The sequence below is a fragment of the Heteronotia binoei genome, chromosome 11, assembly GCF_032191835.1.
Source record: "Heteronotia binoei isolate CCM8104 ecotype False Entrance Well chromosome 11, APGP_CSIRO_Hbin_v1, whole genome shotgun sequence".
NCBI lineage: Eukaryota > Metazoa > Chordata > Lepidosauria > Squamata > Gekkonidae > Heteronotia > Heteronotia binoei.
Window position 1 is genome coordinate 81,339,400 of NC_083233.1, and position 12,343 is coordinate 81,351,742.

The 12,343-nt window shown below is 51.6% G+C and overlaps 1 protein-coding gene across 1 annotated transcript in view; it reads left to right on the forward strand.

Annotated features, from left to right (window-relative positions):
- The window catches only part of RPH3A (rabphilin 3A), a 101,689-nt gene extending 93,084 nt beyond the window's left edge, over positions 1 to 8,605 (forward strand). The window contains exons 15-18 of the mRNA XM_060249352.1: positions 3,200 to 3,351; positions 4,519 to 4,600; positions 5,447 to 5,543; positions 8,218 to 8,605. Coding sequence (XP_060105335.1) covers positions 3,200 to 3,351; positions 4,519 to 4,600; positions 5,447 to 5,543; positions 8,218 to 8,348 — 462 coding nt within the window. The 3' untranslated portion in view covers positions 8,349 to 8,605. The remainder of the gene's footprint in view (positions 1 to 3,199; positions 3,352 to 4,518; positions 4,601 to 5,446; positions 5,544 to 8,217) is intronic.
- Positions 8,606 to 12,343: the final 3,738 nt, after the last annotated feature.

The following is a 12,343-nucleotide window of genomic DNA, read 5'->3' on the forward strand; positions in this document are numbered from 1 at the left end:
AGCAGGGACTCCTTGGCATATTAGGCCACACCCCACTGATGTAGCCAGTCCTCCTGGAGCTTACAGGGCTCTTCGTACAGGGTCTGCTGTAAGCTCCAGGAGGATTGGCTACATCAGGGGTGTGTGACCCAGGGGTGGAATTCTAGCAGAAGCTTCTTTGCCTATTAGGCCACGCCCCCTGATGTAGCCAATCCTCCAAGAGCTTACAGGGCTCTTCGTACAGGGTCTGCTGTAAGCTCCAGGAGGATTGGCTGCATCAGGGGTGTTTGGCCCAGGGGTGGAATTCTAGCAGAAGCACCTTTGCCTATTAGGCCACGCCCCCTGATGTAGCCAATCCTCCAAGAGCTCACAGGGCTCTTCGTACAGGGCCTACTGGAAGCTTCAGCGGGATTGGCTCCATCAGGGGTGTGTGGCCTAATATGCAAAGGAGTTCCTGCTACAAGAAAAGCCTTGAGTGGGTGTTCTGGTTGCATGCTGTGTAGCTGATTGTTCCCCACCCTGGGCCTTAGCCTGGACCTATCTGGAAGTGGGTGTGAATGAACCTGATCCCCAAACGTTCTAAGATTGCCCTAGACCCATGGCCTTCCTCCCTCTGGTCTCTCCTAATTCCTTCAAATGACCTCTTTTCTATTGCTCCTTGGTTACGTCGGCCAGCTGCCTCATGTCCCCCTTTCCTCTTAGGTCTTGCTTCCTTCCCCAGCCATTCTGTGACATCACAGCAGCTCAGCCAATTGCTGCTCGAGCCATCGCTGCTTCAAGGTGGCTCTTGGTGCTCTAAAGAGAGCAGGTTAAAACCCAGGATTCTTAATCAGGGTAGCGATCAGCCCAAGGCACTGTTCTTCAACTTAGACGACTGTAGGGACCAGAATGGGCCCGCGTCTTCTCCAGTTCTCAGGTGATCTGGTGGCTGTGGAAGGGTTAAATTTCCCCTCGCCTCCCTGCGTGGCCCCAGCCTATACGAGCCCACTTGCGGAGAGGGGAGGATATAAATCTAAGGTAAATAATTTTTTAAAAAACATATGCTTGAAATGAAATCTTTAAAGATGCTGGAAAGATCCAGCCGAAGCTCTCTTCTGCTCTTTGGCCCAAAGGGCTGTGGGCTGCCGCACATAGTTTATGGAGAAATCTAGGATTAGTGGGATGCCAAAAGGGATCGCAGTGCGAGCGGCACAGCAGTCGGCTCACTGGATGCGGATCGGACCGGAGGAATCCTGCAGTGCGATTCTCTCTCCCCTCCCCTGCAGTTATCTTCTTGCGCAGGGCGCCCTCCCGTGGTCTGCTTTCTGTTTTGTCACCACTGGGGAGGGCTCTCCAGAAACGCAAGCGCTGATGCACGCTCCGTCACTGCAGTGCCAAGTCATCATAACTTGCCAGCGTGCGAAGCCCCGGTCAGCCGCCAAGGAAGGAACATCCCCGCTGCTCCCGGCACGATGCTGTTCTGGGAACAGCGGTTGCTGTGCGAGGGGGGTTCATTGGTGAATGGGGTTGCCAATCTCCAGGTGGGGGCAGGGGATCCCCCAGTTTGGAGGCCCTCCCACCGCTTCGGGGACATCAGAAAGTGGGGTGGGGGGCAGGAAAATATCTGCTGGGCGCTCTGATGCAGGGGTGGCCAACGGTAGCTCTCCAGATGTTTTTTTGCCTACAACTCCCATCAGCCCCAGCCAGCATGGCCGATGGCTGGGGCTGATGGGAGTTGTAGGCAAATACATCTGGAGAGCTACCGTTGGCCACCCCTGTGATAGGGTATAATGGAAAATTGATCTATGGGTATCTGGGGCTTTTTTTTGGGGGGGGACTGTTTTTTGAGGTAGCAGTCCCAAACTTTCAGCATAGCATCCGGTGCCTCTCCTCAAAAACCCCTCTGAGTTTCAAAAAGATTGGACCAGGGGGTCCAATTCTTTGAGCCCCAAAAGAAGGCGCCCCTACCCTTCATCATTTCCAATGGAGGGAAGGTGACCCTAGTGGCGAATCACCAGTTCACACAGTGCATTGAGGCATGGCGAACTTTGCATGTGAGGGGCAGACCAAAGCGTCTTCAGAAAGAGAGGAGGAAAAATGAACCTGGTCACAGGCAGGGACCATGGATGGTGTGGTGGCTGGAGAGAATTTTCCCTGCCTTGCTCATGACACTAGAGCTCAGGGCCCCCATGGTCTCCTCAGTAGGGCTGACAACACGGCTGAAACTCATCTCAGCAGGCTCCTGAGTAGGGTTGCCAATCCCCAGGTGGGGGCAGGGGATCTCCCGGTTTGGAGACCCTCCCCGCGCTTCAGGGTCATCAGAAAGCGGGGGGAGGGGAGGGAAATGTCTGCTGGGGACTCTGTTATTCCCTATGGATTCCCATGGGAAATAATGGAGAATTGATCCGTGGGTATCTGGGTGTCGAGCGCCGATATTTCTCAATAACCGAGTCCTTTGTTTTTAATCAAAAGTAGGTTTATTGTTAGAAACTCAGGAGCTTTACCAAGGACACAAGCCTTGGGAGTAATGGGGTACAAACAATTACACAGTTTCTATATAGGATATCATCAAGGGTTGCACTACAGGTGCATACTTGAGACACGGGTTCAAAGGTTACTAAGCAACTATCTATTTTAGTACTAAGGAATTTTAGGCTATTGGAAACATCAAACCTTCTCACACTTCTTTGGGGAGAGATAAGGGTTGTCTGTGTGAAACCGTGGGAGAGTGCGCTTGACACTGGGGCTCTGCGGGAGCTGTCGTTTGAGGTAGAGGCACCAAATTTTCAGTATACCATCTGGTGCATCTCCCAAAATACCTCCCAAGTTTCAAAAAGATTGGACCGGGGGTCCAATTCTGTGAGCCCCCAAAGAAGGTGCCCTTATCCTTCATTATTTCCTGTGGAAGGAAGACATTTTAAAAGGTGTGTGGTTCCTTTAAATATGATGGCCAGAACTGCCTTTGGAGTTCAATTATGCGTGTCACACCCTTGCTCCTGGCTCCACCCTCAATGTCTCCTGGCTCCACCCCCAAAGTCTCCTGGCTCCACCCCCAAAGTCCCCAGCTATTTCTTGATTTTGATTTGGCAACCCTACTCCAGGGCCACATGAAGGTCTCTGTCTGCCCCTGTTGCTTGCTTTGTCTGGTCGATGCTAGACAGTCACGGCGTCTGAATCTGGCTTCTGTGTCTTGGAAAGCAGAGTCTGTTCTCTCTCCTCCCCACCTTTCTGCTCTCTGCAGATGGATCCCGGGAACAACGTGGAGGAGCGAGGGAAGATCTTGGTGTCCCTCATGTACAGCACCCAGAAAGGAGGCCTCATCGTCGGCGTTGTGCGCTGCGTCCACTTAGCGGCCATGGATGCCAACGGCTACTCTGACCCGTTTGTGAAAATGTAAGCTGGGCTTTAACCCGACCAAGTGAGAGGGGAACCCGTCTGGGGAAAGCTGGAATTCTCAGTTGAGGCTGCAGAAGTTCTCTAGGTTGGCTTAGACACACCTCAGAATCCCCATCCCCGTCACAGCTCCCTGTCAAGCCTCGGTATTTCTCAATAAGCAGTCTTTTGTTTTAAATCAAAGCTGTTTTATTGTTAGAAACTCAGAAGCTGTACCAAGGACACAAGCCCTTGAGGACTTTGGGAACAACGTGGAGGAGCGAGGGAAGTGGGGGTTCTTCCGCTTTCCCAGTGGGGGTTCTTCCGCTTTCCCAGGCTCCTTCCCACCCCCAGTCAGCTGGCCAATGGGGGGAAGCCCCACCCCTAGAGGACCATGTGTCTTTCCACCTCCGGAGGCTTCAGTCATTAAAACCAGTCTAATAAATACAGTTATTCGGCGGTATAGATCTTCCAACCGCATTGGCGGATCTTAGTAACCGATCTTCCTAGCAGTCCACGTGGGCAAGTTTAAAAAGGACGGTCTTGCAGGCCCTGCGGAACTGATCAAGGTTCCGCAGGGCCCGCACCTCCTCGGGGAGTCGGTTCCACAGGGTAGGGGCCGCGATTGAGAATGCCCGTGCTCTAGTGTTCTGGTATTTAATCTCCTTCGGCCCAGGGATGGTCATTAGATTTTTCCCAACTGACCTCAGTGCTCTCTGGGGTTCATATGGGGAAAGACGGTCCCTCAGGTTTTAGAAAATCTTCAACAGTGGTATAAAAAACAGAACACAACATACAATAATGCATATATTCATGGTATAAAAACCATCCAAGCACCACCATTTATTTTCATGTATACTCCATGGTTCTCCCCAGGAAGACCCAAAGTGGTTCCTGCCATCCTGCTTGCCTCCATTGTATCCTCTGTGATGCCAGAGAGCCCCCCCCCTCCAAAGCAGCCATGTCCTCTTGGAGAACTGCTCTCTCTAGCCTGGGAATGAATTGTAATTTCTGGAGATTTCCAGGCCCCACCTGGTGGTTGGCAAACCATCCTCCCTGCATGGCTGCTTTTGAACTGGGAAAATGCTCCAGAGATCTGGTCCCAGCCTTCTTGGCAGCCTGTCCACCTTGGCTTTTTTTGTCTCCATAGCGGAAAAGAGACCCTTTTTTGCATTCTCTTGTTCTCAGTTGCTTGAAGCCCGACATGGGGAAGAAAGCCAAGCAGAAGACGCAGATTAAAAAGAAGACTTTGAACCCCGAGTTTAACGAGGTGAGGCTGGGCAGAGGGGTGGGTGCCTTTCTCCCCGCGCCTGGTTTTCAGAGACCCTGGTTAGCAAAAAGACCCTGACTGAACAGGAAAACCAAAGGACTGACTGGGATATCGCAGTCCAACACTATTCCCCAGGGGGTTTTTCTTGGTAGCAGGAACTCCTTTGCATATCAGGCCACACCCCCCTGATGTAGCCAATCCTCGAAGAGCTTGCAGGGCTCTTCTTACAGGGCATACTGTAAGCTCTTGGAGGATTGGCTACATCAGGAGTGTGTAGCCTAGTATGCGAAGGAGTTCCTGAAGCAAAAAAAGCCCTGCTGTTCCCTTACCTTTCACACAGTTGCTTTTCCAACACCAAACCTCGGGATTGCAGCTTCTTTGTTTGCATGTCACTGTGAAACAGGTAAGTCCTTTGTAGCTGGCATTTTTTGCAGTTCCCTTTTTGTTACCTATCCTTTGTGAATATCCCTTTGTTGAAAGAGTATGAACCAAACATCCTGAAAGAAAGCAGGAACCTTCTGGCCCTAAAAGAGCAGTAGGAAGGCATGGCTAAGTCCTGTTGCAACCCAACCCCTCCGCCGTCTGAGCAGGGACTTCTGAGTTGGTGCCCCATTATCATGCAATACCCACCCCCAGAAGGTCTCTTCAGCCCTTATACTTTTCTCTAAGTTTAACACTAAGCTTATTCTGCCAAGCTCTCTGCCTACTGCCTTGGTCTTCAGAGTTTGCTTGCTGATCAGTCCAAGTTTGCTTTTGACTTGCTTGTTGCTTTGGTGGATGACGTTTTGCTTTTTCAATTTAAAAAGCCAGTTAGTAAATTAATGGGCAAACGTTTGTGTTTCACAGGAGTTTTTCTACGATATCAAGCACAGCGACCTTGCCAAGAAATCACTCGATATTTCAGTTTGGGATTATGACATCGGCAAGTCCAACGACTACATTGGTGAGGATTGAAAGCCATCGATGTCAGAAATGAATGCCAAAGTGAAGCGTAAAACCAGGGCCTGCTTGCATTGGTGACCAAGGTGGGGCTGACGTTTTGCCTCTGGGAAAACCAAAATCCAACAGCTCTGCTCTGCTAATAGTGGCACTTTCCCCCCCAGTGCAAGGAGCTTTATTGCAAGAATCTGTTCCCCTGCCTACTCCTTTATATGCAAAGGAGTTCCTGCTACAAAAAAAGCCCTGGATTTCTGCAAAACATGCCCACAGATTGCTGTGCAGCAGGACTTTTTTTTGTAGCAGGAACTCCTTTGCATATTAGGTCACACGCCCCTGAGGTAGCCAATCCTCCAAGAGCTTACAGGGCTCTTCGGACAGGGCCTTCTGTAAGCTCCAGGAGGATTGGCTACATCAGGGGGTGTGTGGCCTAATATGCAAAGGAGTTCCTGCTACCAAAAAAGCCCAGCTGGGCTGTCGTATTTATACACTCCCACGCTTTGGCTGGGATGCTGAAAAAATGGGGGCGGGGGTGGGTGGGTGGGAGCGCCACCGTGTTGATTGGTTTCATACGAAGCTAAGATTGCGCAGTGGCCAGGAAAGGGAATTGGGTGTGCGAAGCCAACAAAGAGAGGAGGTTTGTTTTGGTGAGGGACGGGTGATGGGGTGGGTGTCTGCACACTCCCGTTTTGGAGAAGGCACAACAGACAGATGGTCGGGATGACTCATCGAGTGTCACAGGATTGTTTTGTTGTTTTAGCTGCAGCTGATGAGCACGATGACCTCTCTGGGTTATCCTCTCCTTCCCTCTCTGTCCCCACATGTGGAATTCACTGCCCCAGGAGGTGGCGGCGGCTACAAGCATAGCCAGCTTCAAGAGGGGATTGGATAAAAATATGGAGCAGAGGTCCGTCAGTGGCTATTAGTCACAGAGTATTATTGGAACTGTCTGGGGCAGTGATGCTCTGTATTCTTGGTGCTTTTGGGGGGGAGGGGCAAAGTGGAAGGGCTTCTAGCCCCACTTGTGAACCTCCTTTTTTTTTTGGCCACTGTGTGACACAGAGTGTTGGACTGGATGAGCCACTGGCCTGATCCAACATGGCTTCTCTTATGTTCTTATGTGACCCAGAGTGTTGGACTGGATGGGCCATTGGCCTGATCCAACATGGCTTCTCTTCTTCTCTTATGTGACAGAGCGTTGGACTGGATGGGCCACTGGCCTGATCCAACATGGCTTCTCTTATGTGACACAGAGTGCTGGACTGGATGGGCCATTGGCCTGATCCAACATGGCTTCTCTTATGTTCTTATGTGACACAGAGTGTTGGACTGGATGGGCCACTGGCCTGATTCAACATGGCTTCTCTTATGTTTTTATTTGACACAGACTGTTGGATTGGATGGGCCATTGGCCTGATCCAACATGGCTTCTCTTATGTTCACATTCAGAGGCAGTCAGCCTCTGAAGAACAGGGCCAGGAGACAGGAGGCAGCATCACGCTGGATGTGGCTGGACCTCCAGAGAAACTGGTTGATCCCTTGTGAGATGGGAGGCTGGGCTAGATGGACCCTCCCCGGTCTGATCCAGCAGGGTTCTTCTGATGTTCTTCTCAGCGGAAGGCCTGGGCATCTCTGCCCTGTTTGTTTGGCCCTTCAGAGGAACTGGTTGGCCACTGTGTGAGACAGGACACTGGACTAGATGGACCCTCACCGATCTGATCCAGCAGGGCTCTTCTGAGTTCTTCTCAGGGGAAGGCCTCGGCCTCTCTGCCCTGTTTGTTTGGCCCTTCAGAGGAACTAGTTGGTCCCTGTGTGAGACAGGACGCCGGACTAGATGGACCCTCACTGGTCTGATCCAGCAGGGTTCTTCTGATGTTCTTCTCAGGGGAAGGACTGGGCCTCTCTGCCCTGTTTGTTTGGCCCTTCAGAGGAACTGGTTGGCCACTGTGTGAGACAGGACGCTGGACTAGATGGACCCTCACTGATCTGATCCAGCAGGGCTCTTCTGATGTTCTTCTCAGGGGAATGCCTCGGCCTCTCTGCCCTGTTTGTTTGGCCCTTCAGAGGAACTAGTTGGTCCCTGTGTGACACAGGACGCCGGACTAGATGGACCCTCGCTGGTCTGATCCAGCAGGGCTCTTCTGATGTTCTTCTCAGGGGAAAGCCTCGGCCTCTCTGCCCTGTGTTGAACCTCCAGAGGAACTGGCTGGCCACTGTGTGAGACAGGAGGCTGGACTAGATGGACCCTCCCTGGTCTGATCCAGCAGGGCTCTTCTGATGTTCTTCTCAGGGGAAGGCCTCAGCCTCTCTGCCCTGTTGTTGGCCCTCCAGAGGAACTGGTTGGCCACTGTGTGAGACAGGAGGCTGGACTAGATGGACCCTCACTGGTCTGATCCAGCAGGGCTCTTCTGATGTTCTTCTCAGGGGAAGGCCTCAGCCTCTCTGCCCTGTTGTTGGCCCTCCAGAGGAAGTGGCTGGCCCCTGTGTGAGACAGGAGGTCTGATCCAGCTGGGCTCTTCTGAGGTTCTTCTCAGGGGAAGGCCTCGGGCTCTCTGCCCTGTTGTTGGCCCTCCAGAGGAACTGGTTGGCCACTGTGTGAGACAGGAGGCTGGACTAGATGGACCCTCACTGGTCTGATCCAGCAGGGCTCTTCTGATGTCCTTATGTTTTCTCTCTCTCAGGTGGGTGCCAGCTGGGCATCACAGCCAAAGGTGAACGCTTGAAACACTGGTACGAGTGTCTGAAGAACAAGGATAAGAAGATTGAGCGCTGGCACGCCTTACAGAACGAGAACCACGTGGCCAGTGATTAGAAGGCTCCCCTTGCATCCGCCCTCCTCCACCAACCCCACAGTAGATTCCCGCCATCTTGTCTTCCAACACATTTGTGTTCCTTTTACTCTTGGGAAAAGAGACCCCTGTGAGCTCCTTTCCAGGAGTGGCCTCTCTCCACCACTCTCTTGCCAAGGATATATGGTTCTATTTTTTGTTTGTGTCATGATCCATTTTTACTGCCCTGCTCCCCGGGCGGGTTGATGTACAGATTTTCGAGCAATAGCCCAGCACTGACAAATTTTTACTTTGGCCTCTGCTTTTTTGGCAGCTGAACGTTAACTACCCTTCCCCTTTCTGCTTTCCCCCCTTTCAACGAACCCGAACCTCTCCCTTCCATTCCCTCCGGTTTCGATTTCTGCATGTGGAACATCCTCTTGCTCCACTCATCCCCCCCTCCCTCCCTCCCTGTAGAAAATGAAATACTTTTAGCATCGCTATCGGAAAATGCACGGCTACGGTCCTTCGATCTGGCTGCTTTGAGCATGGAGGCAGCGGGGTAAAACACGGCAAGCGCGGGACGGCTTGAGCTTCTCCAGACTCAAAACTCTCACCACAAAGAGCAGCTCTGCCTGGGTGCTGATCCTTAACACAATGCAGCACCTGCCTTTTTAAGCCTGCGTTTTCGCCTGTGGCTTGATGCCCGTGCCGTAGATGCCAGGGTTTCACTTCTGAGCGGTGTATTTATCACAACGCCTGGCACTCCTCACAGCGACGCTTCAAGCAGGAAGGACCAGGCCTCCTTTCTCCCTCTGGCTGGCAACTAGATTGGTCAAAAAAGCCAATCGAAAGCCAAGCTACCCTCTACCCCTGAGCTGCCACGCAAACACTGTTCATCCCAATGGTGCTTGTCTAGGAGGCATTTCCGCTGGATCTTCTCCTCTTGAGTTTTTATTTCATATCAGGGACGGCCCATCCACTAGGCACAGCCTGGCAATTGCCTAGAGCACCACTGGTGGAAGGACAGTATCCAGCTCTGTTGCCCATAGGGAGCCCCAAAGCCTTGGGTCGGCCCTGTTTCTTATTAGGGAAAGGAAAGTTGACTTACTCTTGAAATCTGGGGTGGCCTTGGACATCCGGAGCTATCAGAGAGAGAGGAAGGATGGAGAGGTGGTGCTTCCGCTTCCATCTCTTGCGTGCAGAGTTCGAATGTTGCGACCCTGTCCCTTGTGGTTCAGGCCAAAGGAGCGGGGCTTTTTTTTGTACAGGGACTCCTTTGCAAATTAGGCCACACACTCGTGATGTAGCCAATCCTCCTGGAGCTTACAATAAGCCCTGCGCGAAGAGCCCTGTAAACTCTCAGAGGATTGGCTACATTGGGGGCGTGTGGCCTAATATGGAAAGGAGTTCCTGCTACAGAAAAAAAAGCCCTGGAAAAGAGCAATGCCATCTTGGTTGCTTTTAGGTCAGGCAGTCCCAGGTGACCACTGGTGGTCTGTGGCTCTTCTAGAGGCTTTCTAGCTGGGCAGGTGGAAGGAAATCCCCCACAATTCTCTGCTTCAGCCAGACCTTGGTGATGTGGCCTAGGACAAACTCTCTTGAGGTGCGAGCTGTGTGGTGGCTCAAAGCCCAGCGGGCATCTCTCATCTTTTTTTTTTTTTTTACGTTCTTCTTGTTGGAATATGTAGTTCTCGTGAAACTTCAAACCTTGGCCCAGCCACTTTGTATTTATGTTGTCCCAAGATTTCTGAAACCTCTGCTGCGCAGGGGGTGGAACGAGTAACACTCACGCTACTTCATCCGACTGGCGAGAGTCGTCTGGTGCCTCGGAAGCAGGGATTCCCAGGCAGGGGAGGGCCTGTGGATTGGTCCAACACTAGGAAAGTAACCGGTGGGCTACTGTGGACTTTAACGGCAAGTTAAAGGGCCGGTCCATCGCTGGCAGTGGCCACTCCCTCTGTGAGCGCGTGCCTTCTTGCAGAGAGAGGCAGCCACAGGGAGTAACTCTATACCCACCTGCCTCAGTGCCAGAGTGCCAGTCCTTCCGGCATGGCAAGGCACACCTTGCAGCGTGTTGGTTTCCTTCTGCGGCTTGTTCCGAGCACAGCCGCGATCAAGTGTCTGACCGTTCTCGTAGTGGTGACATTAGAGCCGCCCTGGCCCTCTTTTGAGAATCTAATTGTGCCTGTCATTTGAGGAGGGCACATGTTCTGAACAAATGACCTGGATGTTTTGTCTGTCCTGAGTGGAAGTGTCAACAAAGTGTTTGTTTTGTCTGTGGTGACTTGTGATGTCTTGTCCTCCCAGGGGGAAATAGAAAAGAGGAGCCGAAAGCTTCTCCCTCCCACCCCTCCCACTTTAACCAAGATGACCTTTTTGGGTTTCTTTTCTAAATCCTCCTCTTGAGAAAGTGGCCAAGTGCATCGCTCAACTGAATGACCTCAGTCAATAATTTCATTGCCAATACCGCGAGATCCAGCACACGACGCATCTGAATTGATTTTGTGACTTCTGGGTTGTTCCTCATTCTATTTCCCAATCTTCCTTTAAAAAAAACAAAAAGCTAGACTTTGAAAACAATTGCGAATATTTCTTTCTTTAGTAGGCTAAATGTCTGTTTGATATAGACTAGGCCAGGTAGTACTTTCTCTCATTCCCTTTCTCAGCGGTGGAATTCTAGCAGGAGCTCCTTTGCATATTAGGCCACACACCCCCTGATGTAGCCAATCCTCCAAGAGCTTACAAGGCTCTTTTTTGTAAGCTCTTAGAGGATTGTCAACATCAGGGGTGTGCGGCCTCATATGCAAAGGAGCTCCTGCAAGAATTCCACCCCTGCCCTTTCTCAAAAGTGGGTCCAACTCAATGAGGTTCTGGAAGATTTCGTGTCAGATACTCCAGGGATCCCCATCCTTTTTGAGCTCACAGAAGCCCTTGGCATTCTGGCACAAGATGGTGGGTGTGGCTACAGAATGGCTGCCACAAAAATGTCTGCTGCAGGAGGTGGAGCCAGACACAAAATGGCTGCCACAGTTTACCTTCAGTAAATCTCCAGTGGCCAATCAGAAGCCCTGCTGGGCAAAAGCCTTACCTGACCCTGCCCACTTTCTAAAAACAATTCCAAGAAAGAGAAGAAAACTGGAGTCCAGTAGCACCTTTAAGACCAACAAAGTTTTATTGTTGGTCTTAAAGGTGCCACTGGACTCCAACTTTGTTCTGTTGCTTCAAACCAACGTGGCTGCCAATCTGGATCTACTTCCAAGAAAGGTGTTGGCAGGTGCCATGACACCTAGGGGTGCCCTGTTGGAGACCCCTAGTGTAGACCCAACATTCCCCCCCTCTGATGTGCAGTCAAGCAGGGCCACGTCGTGGAAGGGAGTTGCACTGGCCTCTCGCACACTCCAGTCCTGACCCGAAATGAAGCCACGATGTCTCCGTGTGGGTGGAAACAAGCAGGTGAGTGCCTATATGATTCCCGTAATGAGGCAAATGGTAACACTGTGGGCTGTTTTACGTTGGGACGGTGGTGTGGAGCGTGAAGGGTTAGCCCCTGTGTCCAATTGGAGGCCTAGCCATGGCTGCTATTTATAAAGAGAAAAAAATGCTTGGGAGTTTCCCAGCATCATGTCCAGTAGCGCCCTCACACAGCTCTACCTGTCATGGCTCCTCCAACAGAACTCTGGGAAAAAGGAGCTATTGGGATGGCTGGGCAGCCCATTGTGGGAGCTGTGCGGTACACACGCATCTCCAGTGAGTGCAGAGAGTCTCATTCTGTCCTAGCTAGCACCATCTCTTCTTTCTCAAAAAACTGTCAAACAGGGTGAAGACTGTTTCAAGTCTCCTCACAGGCAGATGCCTCTCGTGGTCCTCTTTTGACAAAATTGGTCGTGCCTGAGGAGGAGTTTCTCCTCGTCTGTTTTCGTACCTTCTTCTTCTCCGTCCCTCATGCCTCCAAAGAGATTCTGGACATTGGTTGTCTCAAAAGACTGCCGTGTTCATTCTGTAACCCGTGACAGTTTCCCCCTAACAGTACACACAT